We start from the raw sequence: 17,580 nt of genomic DNA, 5'->3' as shown, positions 1-17,580 counted from the left end.
AAAGCAAATATTTCAGGGAAAAAAGCAAATATTTCAGGGGAAAAAAGGAAATATTTCAGGGAAAAAATCTAGTGCTTATTTCCCTAAACTAAAGGGATGGTGTTAAAACACATCTGATCCTTCTCAGATGTGTTGCAGTCATGTGGAATGAAGGGCACAAGTTAAATGAGAGAGGGGCTGATTTATCCAGGGTCTAACTCTGCTCATTCCAGAGGAGTTGCTCACTTTACCAGGCTGAATTTGGCCCTAAATCCTCCCCTTTTATGAATTAAGGTTGACATAAAGTGTAGAATTACGAAAGTGGGAAAGCAGTTAAAACCAGGAAACACAAAGTATCTGTGACCACATCTGGAAATACTCATTTCTGGTTCATATTTTCCTATTTCAGCTGAAGATCAGAACATTTGGCTTTTGTGGGCGGCTCAAATCTCGAATTTTGATTGTTCCATTGGAGCCAAAAAGCCAAAGTCTGCGTTTTTAACATCTTTCTTCTTGCAATAATTGAACACTTTCAAGACAATTCCTCTGGGATCCCCCCAGCAGCCCTTTCCCAGGCTCACCTCCTCCTGCCATCAGCTTTTTTGGGATCATACCCCAGCCCTATAAACACTTGTCCACACAGTCCAGTTAATGGGACACAGGAGGAAAAATGCAGATTCAGAGGCTGAAATAGTTCAGGGAGGCATTTCAAAGCCAAATTAAAAAATGATTAGGGATTTTATATAGGAAAAAAAAAAAAAAAAAGAAAAATGAAACATTTCTGCCCAGGAATTGTGATCCTTTCCTTTGGGACACTGCAGCACATCCTGGGAATTGGCACAATTTTAAGGCTTCGGTCCAGTAAGTGGATTTGGTTTTGTTCAGCTTTAAACCAAGACCAGGTTGTGGTGATTGAGGGTAAATCCAGGAGAAGTGGAGTCTAAAGGTGCTTTGTTGAGCCCAAACCTCAACAGAGGCTTTATTTATTTCTACTGAGTCTTTGTGACAAGCCCCAGGTGAAAATGTTGGATTTAAGGGCTTGAATCCCAAAGCTGAAGGGAATTGCAGCAGGTCACCTTGGAGCAGGTCTGGGGTGTCCTTGTGTGCTGTGGGTCACTGGCTGCTGAAAACTAAAGAGGCTTTTTGAGGGGAAAATTCAAGATTTTGGGTCTACTCCTCATGTTGAAGGGAGAATTAATGTAACCTGGGTTATTCAAATCAATCCTGGTTTATGAGAAGGGAGTTGGACTTGAGTAAGACCTTTCTGATGGAGTAACTTTTTAAAATATATGTTTCACTGAAATTATTATTTATTGAAACAAAAAAAAGCCCTTTTTTTCCCCCATTTCTCAACAAATAACCCTGGTTCTTTTTCCCTCAGCTTGGTGGCAGGGAGGTGGCAAAATTCAGCATAATATGAGGAATAATGGCAATTAATTGCTTCTGAACCACAGGGATCTTCCCCTGGGAAAGCAGGATGGTCCTTCTATCACCTTTTTCATGTTCTCTCTTTGCTTCCAGGCCTTTTTCACCGAGAAGTATCTTCAGGAACATCCCGAAGATCAAGATAAAATCGAGCTGCTGAAGCAACAAATCGCCATCCAGGTGTGGAAGTGGGGAAGGAAGGACTGGGAGCACTGGGAGGGCAGAGGTTTTTTCATCCTCATTTTTTTCATAGAGAGATAATCTGGACAGTGCCCAGTTGCTTTTTATTTTAAGGAAACTGCCTCATCCTAAAATTGTGGCCTAAAATATTCCATGTGCTTTGTGTTACTCTGGAATATTTGCCAAGGTGGTGGGGGCTTTTCCCTCCTGAGGGTCCAAATATCTGTTACCTCGTCATGAAATCATTGGAATTGGTGTGTTTTGACCCTCAAGGAGGTGAAAATTGCCTTGTTTTCTTGGGATGCCAGTGGCATCCTGTGACATTTTATATATTCCCACCCAGCAGAGGGTGGTTAAAGCCCCCTCACAGTCCCACAGCTCTGGGGGCTGAGAAATGGTGCTCCAACATTTAAACATGGCATTTTCCCAAAGCAGAATAAGGAACCTGAGGGGGCAAGAGGGAATCATGGAATAGTTTGGGTTGGGGGTGGACTTTAAAACCCATCTCATTCCACCCCCTGCCATGGGCAGGGACACCTTCCATGAGCCCAGGTTGCTCCAACCTGGCCTTGGAACTGTGGATATAAGTGGGGAAAACAGTCATATTTTTGAGCACCTGGAGCTCACACTGTCAGGTTTGAGTGCCACAGGCCAGCAGCTGAGCTTCCTTGCCTCATCATTGCTTAGTTTTGTCTCTTCAAACCCAAAACACATTGATTTAAGTCCTTTTAAGTGCATTAAATGTATTGAGACTGGATTGGTCCGGGAACTACGACGGGGTTGGATCGAGGGTTGGACTTGATGATCTCGGAGGTCCCTTCCAACCCAGCTGATTCTATGATTCTATAATTCCATGAAAACCCCTTCCTGGAGCAGCAGGGCTGATTTATCTTCTTGGGATTTTGTTCTCCCCTCCCTGCAGATGCCCCTGCTGGCGGAGGGGATCCGGATCCACGGGGAGAAGCTGACGGAGCAGCTGAAGCCGCTGCACGAGCGGCTCACGGGCTGTTTCCGGGAGCTCAGGAGGAAGGTGGAGAAGCAGTACGGGGTCATCACCCTGGTGAGCCAGCCTGGCTGGGCAGTGCTTTGCTTCCAAAGCATCCATGTCCCCCTTTTTCCCCCCCTGTGAGCTGGGATTTACCTCCTACAGCCCCACAGGCTGGGGACAGAGTGGCTGGAGAGCAGCCAGGCAGGGAGGGAGCTGGGAGTGTGGATGGACAGGAAGCTGAACATGAGCCAGAGTGTGCCCAGGTGGCCAAGAAGGCCAATGGATCCTGGCCTGGCTCAGGAACAGTGTGGCCAACAGGAGCAGGGAAGTGATTCTTGCCCTGGACTCAGCACTGGTGAGGCCACCCCTGGAGTGCTGTGTCCAGCTCTGGGCCCTCAGCTCAGGAAGGACATTGAGGGGCTGGAGCAGGTCCAGAGAAGAGCAACAAGGCTGGGGAAGGGACTGGAGCACAAGTGCTGTGAGGAGAGGCTGAGGGAGCTGGGGCTGTTCAGCCTGGAGAAGAGGAGGCTCAGGGGAGACCTCCTCACTCTCTGCAACTCCCTGACAGGAGGGGGGAGCCAGGGGGGGGTTGGTCTCTTTTCCCAGGCAACTCTCAGCAAGACAAGAGGGCTCAGGGTCTTCAGCTGTGCCAGGGGAGGTTTAGGTTGGATATTGGGAAGAATTTCTTTGCGGAGAGGGTGCTCAGCCATTGGAATGGGCTGCCCAGGGAGGGGGTGGAGTCCCTGTCCCTGGAGGTGTTTAAGGACAGACTGGATGTGGCATCAGTGCCATGGGCTGGGAACCACAGCGGGGTTGGATCAAGGGTTGGACTTGATGATCTCGGAGGTCCCTTCCAACCCAGCTGATTCTGTGATTCTTTGATTCTATGCCTGTGTGGTTTCTCAGCCCTGTTTTTGCCTGCAGCCCCCCTCCCTGACCGAGAGGAAGCCCAGCAGGTCGGGCTCTGTGGTGCTGCCCTACATCATGTCCTCCACCCTCAGGAGGCTCTCGGTCACCTCGGTGGCCTCCTCCGTGGTCTCCACCTCCTCCACCTCCTCTGACAGCACCTCCTCCAGACCAGGCTCAGATGGGTCAGTACCAGCCTTTCCCCCTGATTTACAGCACTGCAAAAACGCCTTTGCAAGGATTTTAGTTACTCTGAAAATCAAGGTTTATTCCTTAGTAACACACATTTAAAAATTGTAACGTCGCTCCGTTTTATAGGCAGGGAGTTTGGAGCACAAATAGGGATGATTGTGGGAATTGAACCCACAGCTGCTGTCCAAATTATTTGCCTGGCACTGAATAGGGATGGGGTGTATTTCAGACACACACATTGTCTCTGCTTCCTGGGAAAACAGGAGGTGTAAGACACTCCAGGGTGGTTTATTTTGGTGTGGTCAGCAAAGAGGTGAGTAAGTCACACAGGACGTGTTTCCACCCTGTTTGCAGCTGCATCCATGGAATTGGAGCTGCCACACATGGAAACATTCCCTGGTTTTACTTCTCTGTACATTTAATTTCCAGCTGTGATAAGCAGAAGGGTTTAGGGGACTTGCTGAAGGGCAGTGCAGGGCTCAGCATAAAATGAAGGTGTGGCTCCCTCTGCAAGCAGATCACACTTTATGTAATGTGTGATAATACTGTAATGTGATTTTTTAGATCTCATTAGACCTAAGACATAATACTCAGAATTTCTGGGGTAACCCAGCACAAATCTCGCTGAAAAATCCACGTTCATCATTCAGTTTTTCCCAAGAACCTCATGCAAACTGAGAGATGGCAGCTTTTTAACAAACAGCCCTTGAAAGGTCTGATAGACTCGTGTTTTTTCCCCTCTTTTGGGCCACAGATCTATCCTGGAGCCTCTCTTGGAGAGGAGAATATCAACATCTTCCAGAGCTGAGGAGCCGCCCGTGAAGGATGATGGCGACAACAGGATCAGCAAACTCAAGAGGAAGGAGTGGAGCATTAGCAAGTCTCAGGTTATCGTGGAGAAGGAGCCAGAAACAGAACTGACTTCCAAAATGGTAACCCAATAATGCTGACAGCAAGAATCCAATCCCCAGCAGGAGGATGGGGAGCGTTTCCATCGCTGCTCCTTGGGAAGCTGCATTAACCAGTGGGAGGGGTTGGAATTCCAAAAGCTTTGCTCATCTGAGTCGTGCTTTTTTCTGTGGAAAATCGGTGTCACAGCTTTGGCTGGAGGGACAAACTGGCAACAGGAGGCTCTGATGCTTCCTGGAGGTGCTGAGTGCCCCACTCGTGGTCAGAGCAGGGCCCTGTGTGATGCACTCAGCACCCTGTAGGGCTGCCCCTGTTTTTGTTGGAGCAATCCCTGCTGTCCCAGTGTCTCAAACCAAGACTCCCAGTCAGGAATCCAGCTGCCAGGCCAGATGTTCAGCTGCTGTCACTGGCCATCAGTGCCCAAATCCAATGTGCTGGAGGTGAGGAGCAGTCTGATGGGCTGGGGAAGTGAAAAAAGATGGGCTGAGGAAGTGAAAAAAGATGGGCTGGGGAAGTGAAAAAACGTGGGCTGCTCGTTAAGTCGCCAGTTTGGGACTTGGAAAACCTGGTTCCAACCTGTGCTTTGCTCCAGACCCTCCTGCACGAGGGCAGAGGGGTTATTCCTTCAGCAGATTATTTGCAGAAGAGGAATAAAAGGGAATCTATCCCCCCCCAGGAGGCTGTAATGAGGAATATCTTGGAGCTGTTGGGATTAGGGTTGGCAGTGGGATTCAGAGTGGTCACTAATGCACAGGGATAAGTTTCAGCCCACAGGTAAAGCTGTAGAACCTTGGAATATTATCCTGATTGATGCAAAGGCTGTGCTGCACTGTCAGAGGATGAGAGAATTGGGCACCTGAGCATTTCAGCTCAGTGACACTAATCTGACTTAGCACGGGCTGTGTAAATAATGAGCAAACATGAATTCCTGTGTTTCCCTTTCTCTCTCGAGTGCCCAATGGAATCTGGCAGGAGCAGGCTCTGCATTTTCAGGAATTCTCATCAAATCTGAGTGGTGCTGCCAGCACTTGGAGGCTGCAGGGTGTTTGTTAGAAGGGGAGCTGGGCTGGTGTCACTGGGTATTGACAGGCTTTCCAGGGCAGGAAAATTGGGAGTCGGGAATGTTGGTGGTTCAGGAGGCCTGGCCCCTCTGCCTCTGCTGCTGGATTAAATGGCTTTAACCCACAGGCACTGCTGGCAGCTGCTGATCACTTTATTAACCAAAACTAGTGGGAAAATATCTGGGATAAAGCCCATTTGTGTGGTTTGCTGGGACAGTGGGGAATGTCTGTCCAAGGCTTTGCACAGCAGGGAGCTGAGAGATGCAAACACAGCACCCACCCTCCCTTCTCCCCAGCATCTCTGAGGGCAAATTCCAAGTGTTGTCAGCTCCCTGAAGGGAATGAGCAGTCCAGGGTTACAGCCCTGCAAAGCTCAGAGAAAGCTGGTTTTATAGGGGCTCTGGTGCAGCACAAGAATGGGACAGGCTGATTTTATGCAGCTCTTGGCTGAGCTGTGTGGGAGCTGGAAAGCCAGAGGGAAGCAAAGGCTTGCTGTGTGTGTGTCCAGCAGATTTGGGCTTTAAATGTTTTATATTCACCAGTGTGTGGTCTCCTCTGTGCTAAGAGAAATCCCAGTGATGGAGAATTGAGCTCTGAAGAGCCCAGTGAGTTTAATTACGTGTTTAAGTGACAGCCTGCTCTGTAAAACAACAAACTGATGTTTAAAAGGTCCCTGATATTCATGAACTGGACTCTTGTGGCCTCGTGGTTGGAGTGAAGAGCACAGAGGACACACATGACACTGGAAGGAACTGGGACATCTCCCGAGTCCCAGATGCAAAGGATTTGCTCTGGAAAGCCTAAAATAGGCTTGTTTCACAGCCCCAAGGAGCTGGGTGACAGCAGCAGCCCTGACCTGCACCCAGAATTTCAGTGTTTTACTTCTTGGAAAGATTTCTCCCCCCACTCCCCTGCCAAGTTTATTCACAGAACTGCAGCAGCTTTTCAGCCTGACACCTTCCCATCTTAGTTAATCCTCTGAGGCCTCTCAAACCAGCCTGCTCTTACCTGGCTGACTTCTGAAGGGTTTTGTCTGTCTTTGTTCCAACCAGGGCACGTCAGGGAAAGCACAAAGGCCAAAGAGTCTCCAGCTGGGAGACAACAGATTGACTTTGCTTCAGGGCTCTTCGCTCCAGCAGTCAACTCTCAGCCCACCCCCCATCACCCCCAAAACCCCCAGGACCCAAAGTAAGTCCTGGAAATGAGTCTGTGTTTGCTGAGGTAACCACAGTGGGGAGGGAGGGAAGGAGGAAGGGAGGGAAGGAAGGAGGGAGGGAGGAACTGCCCTTCATTAGATCACACAAAGTGACTCTGAGCTGATAATGTTCGTGGATGTTTTTGTCAGCTCCCAAAATTTGGCTGTGTTACCAAAGATCAGACTTGTCACTTAGAGATCACTGGTTAAAATTAGGATGCCAGAGGAATTCCAGACAACAGGTTTTACCTTTTTTCAGTTTGTTTCTTGATTTCTTCTGTATTGACTTGTATAAGAAAGATGGAGAGAGACTTGGGACAAGGGATGGAGGGACAGGACAAGAGGGAACAACTTCAGACTGCCAGAGGGAAGGGTTGGATGGGATAATGGGAAGAAATCCTTCCCTGGGAGGGTGGGGAGGTCCTGGCACAGGTTGTCCAGAGAAGCTGTGGCTGCCCCTGGATCCCTGGAAGTGTCCAAGGCCAGGTTGGAGCAACCTGGAATAGTGGAAGGTGTCCCTGCCCGTGGCAGGGGGTGGCACTGGATGGATTTTAAGGTCCCTTTCCACCCAAACCATTCCAGAATTCTGTGACATGTGGAAGGTATATTAAACCTCAAGGTGAACATCACATGCAGTCAGTGTAGGTGATAAATCAAGGCAGGTCTAGAAGAGCATCTGCTGTGGATTCACAGGATGGAACCACAGCAATCCCATGTGGTTCTGATCAGCTGGATGCCTGAATATCCTGGGCAAGGCCCTGAGGGCTTTGTTAATTAATGAACAAACTCCCATCACGTGGTAAAAAAGGTCTGGTAGAACTTGCTCTGCAGCTTGGAAAGTGAGCTGGTGAAGTTACACCCACAAGAGATGGAATTTATCTTAAAGAGAATTAGCAAAATGAATAATTTGTGCAAAAGTTTCCAAAACATAAAACATAGATCAACGTAAAACAGCACAAAAATCTGGTCCTGAAAAAGAAGGAGGGGGGATCCTTTCCTTGCATATCCAGCAGTTAATGCTGCAGCAACATTTAAATATGGCTCGAGGTAAAAATCCCTGTGCAGGGTCACCCCTGGCTGCTGCATTTCTCAGTCTGCTGCTCTTTTTTTAAAGCAACAGAAGGTTGGGTGTGGATATAAATTCAGTGTAGGTAATGAACCAAGCCAGCATAGAACTGCTGTGAGGGGATTTAAACTAAAAAATACATATGAGGGGTGAGGAGACAACCAGAGACACAAAGTCAGGAATACTCTGAAGAAAGGTGTGTGAGAGGAATTTGAAACCTCCCTCTCCCACTTATCCAAGGGGTTTAATTGCCCTTAGGAGCAGGCAAAATCCTTCTGAAGTTCAGGTCCTTATCTCCTCCATCCAGTGGAGTTAAAATCAAAGGGAGTTGTGGGGTTGAGGCCCCAGATGTGCTGATGGATGCAGGGCTCTGCTCCCTCAGGGCTCCCAGCAGCTCTCAACCATTTGGTGGAGAGAGAGAGAAAGAAAAACTCTTCGGGGCATTTGGAACTCGAGGGAGACACGACTGGGACTCCAACAAATCCAGTCAGGTTTAGCTGCTAAAGCAGAGAGCTGCTGGCAGATGGAAAGCACAAGATATTCAATGAACCTCCCTTAAAATCCGACGTGTTCGGTCCCATTTCCTGTTCCTTTTCCACCTCCTTTAACGTCTTTTCTAATCACTGTTGTTGCTCTTTAGGTTTTCCCTCGTTGCAGGCTGATGGATTGGCAACCCCACCTCCCCCTCCACCCAAAAGCAAACCCTACGAGAACAGCAACCCCAGGAATTCTGTGGAGGTGAGGAAATGAGAGCTGACATCTTTTTGGAGAGCAGCTTTTGAGAAGGAGGCACCAGTGGAATTTTCCGAGCTGCTTTCAAGGGTGGTGCTGCCTGAGACTTGTCTAATCATTTTACTGCTTCACTCCCTGAAACCACAAAAGAAGAAAAAGGGTTTTTTTTTTTGCTTCGGGAGTGAAGTCCTTTTTTTCCTTTTTTTTTTTTTTTTTTTCCAAGTGGGAGTTGTGTTGTCCTTGGTCAGGAAAACTGTGTGTGGGGGTGGGAAGAGAGATTGGAAACCAACGAGCACCGTGATGGAAAAGTTTCAAAAACATGAAACAGTGCAATAATTTGGGCCTGAAAAAGGAATAGGAGGGGAAATTTCACCCATTTCCGATGTGATAAATGTCTCCTTTTAAGTCCTCAGCTCAGAATAATCAAATTTTTGAAGTCATTAGTGACTTAAAAGAGCCTGTGTTAAATCCCTGCCTCAGCCACAGCCTTTGTCTCAATTCCATGAAGTGCTTTCCTTCGAGGAACATCAAATTGCCACTTTTTTTGTGCTGTACCACCCATGTTTCTCTTAAACTGCAGAGTCTGGAGGCTGTTTGGAGTCCCTGAAGTGCAGATAACTCCAATCATTGTGTGGGAATCACTTCCCCTGCCCCTGAAATGAAGGTGGTTCTGATACCAGACTAATTGTTCCCAACGGGCAGCAGCAGAAATCATCCCTTTGGGGATAATTTGAGAGGGATGGAGTCTCCCCAAGCCCTGTTAAAAAGTGCCTTTTGTAATTTAAAGGGATGAATGTCTTCCCCAGTCCCATTTGCAAACAGGATTTGGGGAGTACCTGAGTGAGATGAACTGGGATGGGACCCAAAAGAACTTAAAGAATGATCACACTTTATAAATATTTTACCTCTGGCAGCACAGGAAGACAGGAAAACAGCAGATCACTTAATTCAGTGATGTGACACTGGGATGTGCCAGTGCCATAAAGTGTGGGAGGAGGAGGAGGTTTTGTCCTTTGCCCTTCCTTTGGTTGGAATTGGCTGTGCCCCTGGAAACAGCCCATGGAGCTGCTGTGGCAGAGATATTCCAGCCCCTGGGATGTGCTGTGGGAGCCACTGCTTCCAGAGGATTAATAAAAGAGCCTCTTTCCCTTGAGTCTTGTAAGGAAACTAATTATTAACATGTCCTGGCTTGCAACGCTGCCCTTGGCTTGCAGCCAGAGGAAAAGGATCCACGGGGCTGCAAAGAGAGATTGTGAAGTGTTTTCTGAAGGGTTTTGTTGCTTTGCTGTTGTAAAGTTGTCTCTGGCTGCCTTTGGTTAAAACAGCCCTGAAATCTTGGCAGTTTTGGCTCAGAAGTGGTGGAGCCACACGAGCTCCTTGCTCACCTGGCCTTTTCACATCTCATTTATTTACAGGATGCCCCCTAAAACAGGCAGAGAAACAGCTAAAAAGAACCTGTTAATGCAGTTTTCTGCAAGAATAAGCAACGTCCTGCGAGCCCCTGTGCCAGACAGGCAGGAGGTGGCTTGTTTGATTAGAACTTGTTTAATTAGAACTTCACTTGCTGCCCTTTTTTGTGGTGTTAGTTTTACCAGTCCGATTTGGAAGTGGTTTACATCCTTTTGGGCCCTGCTTGGTGCAGCTCATCAAGCCAGCAGGATAAAAATAATACACTTTTGGAAACTGGAAGGAGATGGATTTATTGCCATTGTCCTGAGAAACAAAAGGTGGGACATGGGAACAACTGGCAAAGTTGGGTTGCAGGTCCGATGTTTCAGTTCAAATTTAAATCAATTTAAATATGTCCAGAAGCATATTTTAGGAGTCAAAATATATCTGCTCCTGTTACCCATTGGGGCTCTGTCCTTGTTTGCCCCTGTCAGGGATTGGTGGTGCTGGGAGGCAGAATTCCAAGATTTGACCCCGAGGGAAGCATCGGGACCTTTTGGATCCATCATTTGGTGAAACAAAACGCCTCCACTTGCCAGTAATGGTTTATTTTTCTGTGTGTTTTCCTCTTCTCAGGTTGCTCCACCACTGCCCAGCAGAAGGGAAGCCAAACCTCCCCCTCCACCCCCAAAAACCAGGAAATCCAGTGTCGTGTCCTCGGAGCAGGGGCTGCAGTGAGGGAGGATCCCACCCCCAGCCTGGTGATCCCTCCTGCCATCCCTCGGAGTTTTCCTTGGGAAAGACCAAAAGGAACTGCTGTTGACTGTGTTCCCTAAGCCCTGCTTTCCCTGGGACACTAATCCCTACTGGAATTCTGTCTGTCTCAGTGTTGTCTGCCCTGAGTTTCGCTCCCTGCTGCAATTCCAGCAGCTCCTTCCCGGTGTAAATGTGTCCCAGGAGTTGATTTGCACCGGGGGTCTGAAGCCAGGGGAGGCAGAGCAGTGGGAGATGTGGCCAGCAGTATTTTCACGTGAGTTTTGAGCTGTGTTTGTTGGGAGAAAAATTCCTCCCTTGAATTTAGAAAGATGGAAAAAACAAAACAAAAAGGAAGAATTTATTCATCGCTCTCTGGGTCCGGTCTCACCTCGAGTTTTCGGGGAGAAAAGACCCCCTTGGGTTTAAATTTCATGCATTTTATAGCTTTACAAAATCCCACCTTTTTCAGGTAAGCTTAATATTTTTATTAAGCTTAATATTTCTAAGCTTAATATTTGCCTAAAAAGGTTTCTTTTCTCTGAAAAAGGGGCTTTCCCTTCTTTCCAGTTGGCCGCTGGGCATCCTCTTGTCAAAAATGATGGATCTTCCTTTGTTCTCAGGCCAGAGAGAGAAGAGAAACCCCCTGTGCACAAGATTCTCACATGGCCCTGAAAGATTTTAATTTTTGAGGATTTTTTCATTTCCCTTATCTGGCCAAAAAAAAAGACCCTGATGCTCAAGTTCAGGGTTTGGAACTTGGATATCTTACAACTTCTCAAGACACCTATATATATATATATGTATATATATATATAAAGTATTTTATTTCTCATATTTGTGATCCCTGGTGAGCCAAGATCTGATCCTCATGACGTGGAGCAGATCCCAGCCATTCCTGCTGGGAAGCAGCAGCTCCCAAGGTGTGGGGTGGGAGAAGTCCCTGCAGATCCCTGGTTGCAGGCCCAGACCTGAGCGTTGGGAGCAGACATGAAAAGCCTTTTCTCTGCTTTTTTTTCTGTCACCATTTGTGTGTGGGGTGAAGAGCAGCCCTTGCCTCACTCCAGCTCTGCTCCAGGGAGAGTTCACCAGTCCTTTGCCAGGATTTCACTGGTATGAACCCTGCAGAGCACTTGAGACCCTCCCTGAGTTGTGTCCCCTGTGTGGTCCCATCCCTTTGTCTGGGACTCGGGACAAAACTTCACCTTTGTGCTTTTTAAAGGGGTGGAAAAGGTCTCTCCTGGGAATGTGGGAGATGAAGAGAAGCTGCACTTTTACCAGGGCTGGTCTGGTCCCAGTTGCTTTGGTACCAGGATTATCCTGGTCCCAGTTGCTTTGGCACCAGGATCATACTGGTCCCAGTTGCTTTGGTACCAGGGCTGGACTGGTCCCAGCAACTTGGAGAGGATGGAATGTGCAAACCCAGTTCTCCCTCCTGACCTCAGCCCCGAGACTCTGATTATCTCCTGTGACCTTTCCTTTGGGCACATCCCCACAAGAACAAATAATTCTCTTTTTTTCCCCCTGCCCCCATTTGTGGCAGTACTTGCACTTTGGTTTAGAGCCTCCATGATCCAGGTTTTTGATAGACTAGACTTTAAGGAGCCATTTAGATCTGGGATGTGAAAGACTTGACAATTAACCACCTCTTTTCCTCTTGCTTGGATCACTCCACTCTTTTCTTTCCTTGGAGGATGGGGTAATCTATTTCAATTTTTCCTTTAGTTATTTATTCCCTGCTCTGTCTGGCTGTCTTTCTGTTTGTATAGAGAAAAATCAACAAGATTTTAGGGTTTCACCTCTTTAAAATCACGTGGTCCCTGCAGGAAGGGCTGTGGCACTGCAGGAATAGCCCGTGCCCACAGTTGCATAGTGACCAAAAATCCAACACAAATATCAGTGTTATTTCTGGACCAGATGGGCCTCAGGCACAGAATTCCCATGGCTGAGCTGCCCCTGGAATCCTGTGTGGAGCAGGACTTCCCCAGAGTGCCTGTTTCAGGACAAATGCATCATAAAGAGCTTCAGTTTTCCTGCCAAGCTGCCTAATTCAGAATTTCTTTAGATATCATCATTTAGATCTCACCCCAAAGCTGCAGCTGCCTGTTGCTGCCACAGCAGCAGAAAAGCAAGTGCAGCTGGAGGTTTCCTTGATTTGTAAGAATTATTCTCTTGCCCCATTCAGGCAGAGGGTTTTGCCCTTCCACCCTGCCCTGTTCATGTCCTGGCTGTTATTTTTCCCTGATGTTTTCCAGGGATTGGCAGAAAATTACTTCTTCTTGTTCCCTTTCACTGTGGAACTCAGGGAAATGAGGGTTTGCCTGCAAAGTTTAGATTGAGACTTCTTGGAGAGTTTAAAGATTCTTAAAACTCACAAAGAGGGACCAGCTGAGGAATTTGGATCCAAATTTCTGAACTAACACAAAACTTTGGCTGTTTGGAATTAATTTATCACCAGTATTGAGGAACATTTTCTTTTCCAGGAAATCATTTTACTTGTTAACTGTAACTTGTCATTTGACTTCTGATGATCTGGTGCAAGTTTGGGGGGGAGCCACCAAAAACCTGCTGAGGATGTTGCTGACAGTAGTAAATACAATTAACTCTTGGGTTGGGGGTTTTTTGAAGGCCACTGCACCTTTCTTGTGCTCACCTGCCTGAAATGGGGTTCATTACAGCCAGAAATGGTTTTTCATTACGTACAATGAAAAAATGTATATAATGAAATGAAAAAATGAAGTTTGTTAAACCTCATAGAAGTTTTTCAGGGAAAAACAAACCCAGTGAAGCCCCGGGGGGGTTTTGTTCAGACTGAAGTTGTCCTTTCTTTTGTTCTTCTGGTTCTTTGAAGGCCACTGCACCTTTCTTGTGCTCATCTGACTGACATGGGGTTCATTACAGCCAGAAATGGTTTTTCATTACACACAGAAGTGGCTCCCAATGAAAAAATGAAGTTTGTTAAACCTCGTGGAAGTTTTTCAGGGAAAAGCAAACCCAGTGAAGCCCCAGGGGGGGAGTTGTTCAGACTGAAGTTGTCCTTTCTTTTGTTCTTCTGGATTCTTGTGACTCCTGTGTGACTCCAGGAGCTGCAGGCCCTGTCAGACAGATTGTCTGCATCCCAGAATCACCCTGGATTCCCATCAGCTCTGGGTTGGGGATGTTTTAGGGGTTGCAGGGCAGTCACATCACATCCGTGCACAGCCTGTTTGCTGCACACACTCACAGCTGCCTCTGGCTCGGTGCTTCCCAAGGGGAATCTTGGAAACCTTCCTGGACACCCTGGCCAGGTCCCCCCCTCCCTGGAGTGTTGGAGACTTGTCAGCTCCTCGTTATGTTCTGGGACACAAACTCTGCTTGACTTGAAAACCACGGGGGGGTTTCTTGTCTTTTGGTTTTTTGTCCACTTCTTCCTCCCCTCGTCACCACTTCCCTCCTGCTCCCAGGAACTCCAGGATCCTCCCAAACTTTGCTCCAACAAGAACTTTTTGTCTTCTTGTGCGAATTTGGCTTCAGGCAGAACAGCAGGATGTGGTCTGAGGTGTCTGCAGGGCATCTCAACAGCACCTCTGGTTCATTCAGTGCCTTTCTGCCTGGGCCCTCATTCCTGGCTGCATTTCCTTGCCAGGGCAGGTTGGCTTTTAATTCCTTTGGGGAGACAGCAGGAACAGAGTGGGGACCCCAGGGAATGGGGTGAACAAACCAGCTGCCAGATTTTGGCTATTTTGGTGCCCAGTGACTCTCATTTTCCAGCCTTTATTTGTTCTTCTTTCACAATTTAACACCTGGATGTACCTTGTGCGTTTTTCCTGGAGGAGGGAACCAATCCATGCCAAAAAAAACCCTCCCAGGAGGAGCTCTGACCTTGGCCAGAATTTTTCAGCTGACCTTTCTGCCCTTTCCACTTTGCTCTTTAACCTGAGGGGGTTTGGTTCTCACTGCTTTTTGTGCAGTTTTACAGATGAGGTTTATGAACAGAGGGCTTGGCGTGTAAGTGGTTAATTATCCTCCCCCTTCCCTTCCTCTCTTTGGCTCAGAGGGAAAACAATTTCTGTCTCTCCTGGGTGATCATTTTTGAGCCCAGAGTCACCTAAAGTCTCTGAAGAGTCAGGGGGTGGCTGGAACCCATCCCAGTGCTGTGCAAAAATCAGGAATATTCAGTGCTTGGTGTAATTTAAGCTTTAACAGCCCTTTTATTTGGCTTAAGGAACCTTAAACAGCACTGAAGGCGTGTTAAAATCTGATTATTGGAGAAGCCTCTGCCTGAATTAAGGTGCAAACAAGGCCATGTGCCAAAGTCAATATTATATTTATTATTTACCAGTAAATGTGAGGTGGAGAAAGAGAAAGGAATAGAAAAGAGAGGCAGAAAATCTTCAGTACTTTTGGATCCAGCAGCTTCCTGTTGGCCCTTTTTCACCCTGGGTTTTTGGTAGTGGGAGGGTCAAAACTTTTCCCTATTTATACCTTTTAGCAAACAAAGGAGTTAATGCCCTTTGGCTGCACATTTCTCTTGTTCTGGTGGTTAAAAGCTGATTATTAAATCACTCCCAATGCTGATTAATCCCAAACTCTTTTTCTTTCTCCTCTTTTTGAGCGTTTTCATTGGCAAATTTGCCAGAAAGGGGTTTAAATCAGGTGATTTTTTTTTTTTAATTCTTTTTCCCTTTCTCAGCCTTATTTTTGTTGTAGAGTCTGAAGTGCTGTGAACTCTCCCCACTTCTCTCCACTGCTCCCAAATTGGGGTTGTTTTCTTACCTGTGGGACTGACTGGGAGGGGGGAGGATGTTCTTGGCTGACACAAATCAGCATCTTTGGCTCAGAGGTTCCAGGTGGAATTTCTGTTCTGTGCCTGAAAGATTCAGGGCTTTGTGCCAGTTTTAGCCCCCCAAAAAAACTCATTTAATTTTCAAGTTTTTAAAGGCAATTGGGCATTCAAGTGTGTGACTAAGCCAGGGGCCTGACTGATTTTAATTAAGTGGAATTAAGTGCCCACATCTCTGAGAAATCCTTGATTTTTTTTTTAGGTGTTTGCTCTTTGCTCCAGCACCTGCCTAAGTTCTGAGGTTTAATTTTCAATTTAAGGTGTCTCTACTTAGTTTTTTAAACAAAAATCATCTTTTCATGTTGATTGGATGCTCTTGGAAACATCTCTGATGCTTTTTAAACTGGAGGGCTAAAAATGGGAGCAGGATGGTCCATAATGATGCTCCCTGCACATGAGAAATTTAAAAAAAAATCAGTGTTTTTACCCAATTTACAGTTTTAAACCCCAAATCTCCAAGTTAAAAACCCAGCCCTGCAGAGAAGACAAAACCCTAATCCCATTTCCAAACCCTGCTGTTAAAATTTCGAGGTTTTGAGGGTTTTATTTTTGTCCCTTTGGAGAGAAATGTGCTGCAACACTCGTTTGCTGGAGCTTTTTAATTAAAATTGGTCGTGCTGGGCTAAATTCTTTTAAAAATGTTACAGGCTCTAATCCACATCAGGGAAAGACAGGCAAGGACAGGAATTTTGGTGGATTATGGGATTAGGGAAGGACACAGAATTCCAGGGAGAGCAGCTCTGGGATGTGCAGTGGCAGAAACACCCCCCTGAATGTGCAAAGGTTTGGGGGAATAATAAATATCCCAGAAACTCCCCTCTCCCAGCCCAGGGTTTGCTCCAGACTCACAGTTTGGCCTTGCAGTGACACCCCCTCAGATCTTCTCTCTCCTTATTTATTTTTCTAATTGTAAATGGAAATAAGAAGTTGAAATCTGTAATTTAACTAATTTTATATATATATATATATATAGTGAAAACATTCCTGACCCGTTTCTGCTGCCTTATTTTGATTTTTTTTTTATTTTTAATTAAAAACTATCTCATTTTTACTGTTGCAGACCAAATTCTCTGGTGTATCAGGGTGAGCTTTTCCAAGAACTAAAGCAGCAAAGAAAAATTAAACAATAATGTGATTTTTTTTCCCTGCACTGGCACATGAGGTTCACCTGATTCTGCTCTAATTAATTAATTAAAGCACCTTTAGGACAGTTTGGCACTCCCAGAATCTACTTTTCTGCTGGTTTATAATTTTAAACAGAAGTGGAAGTTCCTCAGCAGCTCCAAAATTCAGGTACATGGTATTAATTAATATAATTTTTCACTGTGGTGTTGTAAAGGTTTAATCATGACAAACCTTGCTGTGATTTTTGGGAGAATTTGGAGTTTGTGGGACGTTTGTGTGTCCTGGATGTGGTGATTTAACTCCAAACCCACCTCTGCAGGCTTTTCTTTTCCTTTTTTCTTTTCTTTTCTTTTGCCCCCTCTTTTTTTTTAAGTCCTCTGCGGTCGAATCAGCAAAAAAAATACAGCTTTAATTAAAAAATAACAGGAGCTTTGGGAAGGGAATCTCTGGGTAAATGACACACAATTCCTTAAGTCTGTAAAACAAGGTGTATAAATTTCCGTGGTTTTTTTTAAAATGTATTGACTGTTGTAAAGTTTGTAAATACCTTTTTAAAATAAATGTAGTTTTTATGACTGAACCAGTAAAAAAAAAAGAGCATTTAAAAGTCTTTCCTACCTATACTGAGGCGTGAGGGGAGTTCCATCCCAGCAGTAAGTTTATTTTTGGGGGTTTTTAATGAGGTTTTGGTGCTGTTTTAGCCACAGACCAGTGAGATCAGGCAGTTTTTTGGGCTATAAATGTGAAATCAAAGTTACCACATCCAAATTATCATTGCAGAGCCTGTGCTGCTGCTCCCACCTCTGCACTGGGATGTCCCTCTTTTAATCCAGTAATCCACACAATTATTTTCAGCCG

The 17,580-nt window shown here is 46.2% G+C and overlaps 1 protein-coding gene across 1 annotated transcript in view; it reads left to right on the top strand.

Annotated features, from left to right (window-relative positions):
- Positions 1–13,479, top strand: part of DOCK5 (dedicator of cytokinesis 5) — a 76,968-nt gene extending 63,489 nt beyond the window's left edge. Inside the window, exons 38-44 of the mRNA XM_027701952.1 lie at positions 1,501–1,584; positions 2,507–2,644; positions 3,497–3,663; positions 4,425–4,602; positions 6,693–6,828; positions 8,542–8,639; positions 10,659–13,479. Of these exons, the coding sequence (XP_027557753.1) occupies positions 1,501–1,584; positions 2,507–2,644; positions 3,497–3,663; positions 4,425–4,602; positions 6,693–6,828; positions 8,542–8,639; positions 10,659–10,760 (903 nt within the window). The 3' untranslated portion in view covers positions 10,761–13,479. The remainder of the gene's footprint in view (positions 1–1,500; positions 1,585–2,506; positions 2,645–3,496; positions 3,664–4,424; positions 4,603–6,692; positions 6,829–8,541; positions 8,640–10,658) is intronic.
- Positions 13,480–17,580: the final 4,101 nt, after the last annotated feature.

The sequence above is a fragment of the Neopelma chrysocephalum genome, unplaced genomic scaffold, assembly GCF_003984885.1.
Source record: "Neopelma chrysocephalum unplaced genomic scaffold, ASM398488v2 Primary Assembly neopelma1_175, whole genome shotgun sequence".
NCBI lineage: Eukaryota > Metazoa > Chordata > Aves > Passeriformes > Pipridae > Neopelma > Neopelma chrysocephalum.
This window is presented reverse-complemented; position numbering and strand designations above follow the sequence as displayed.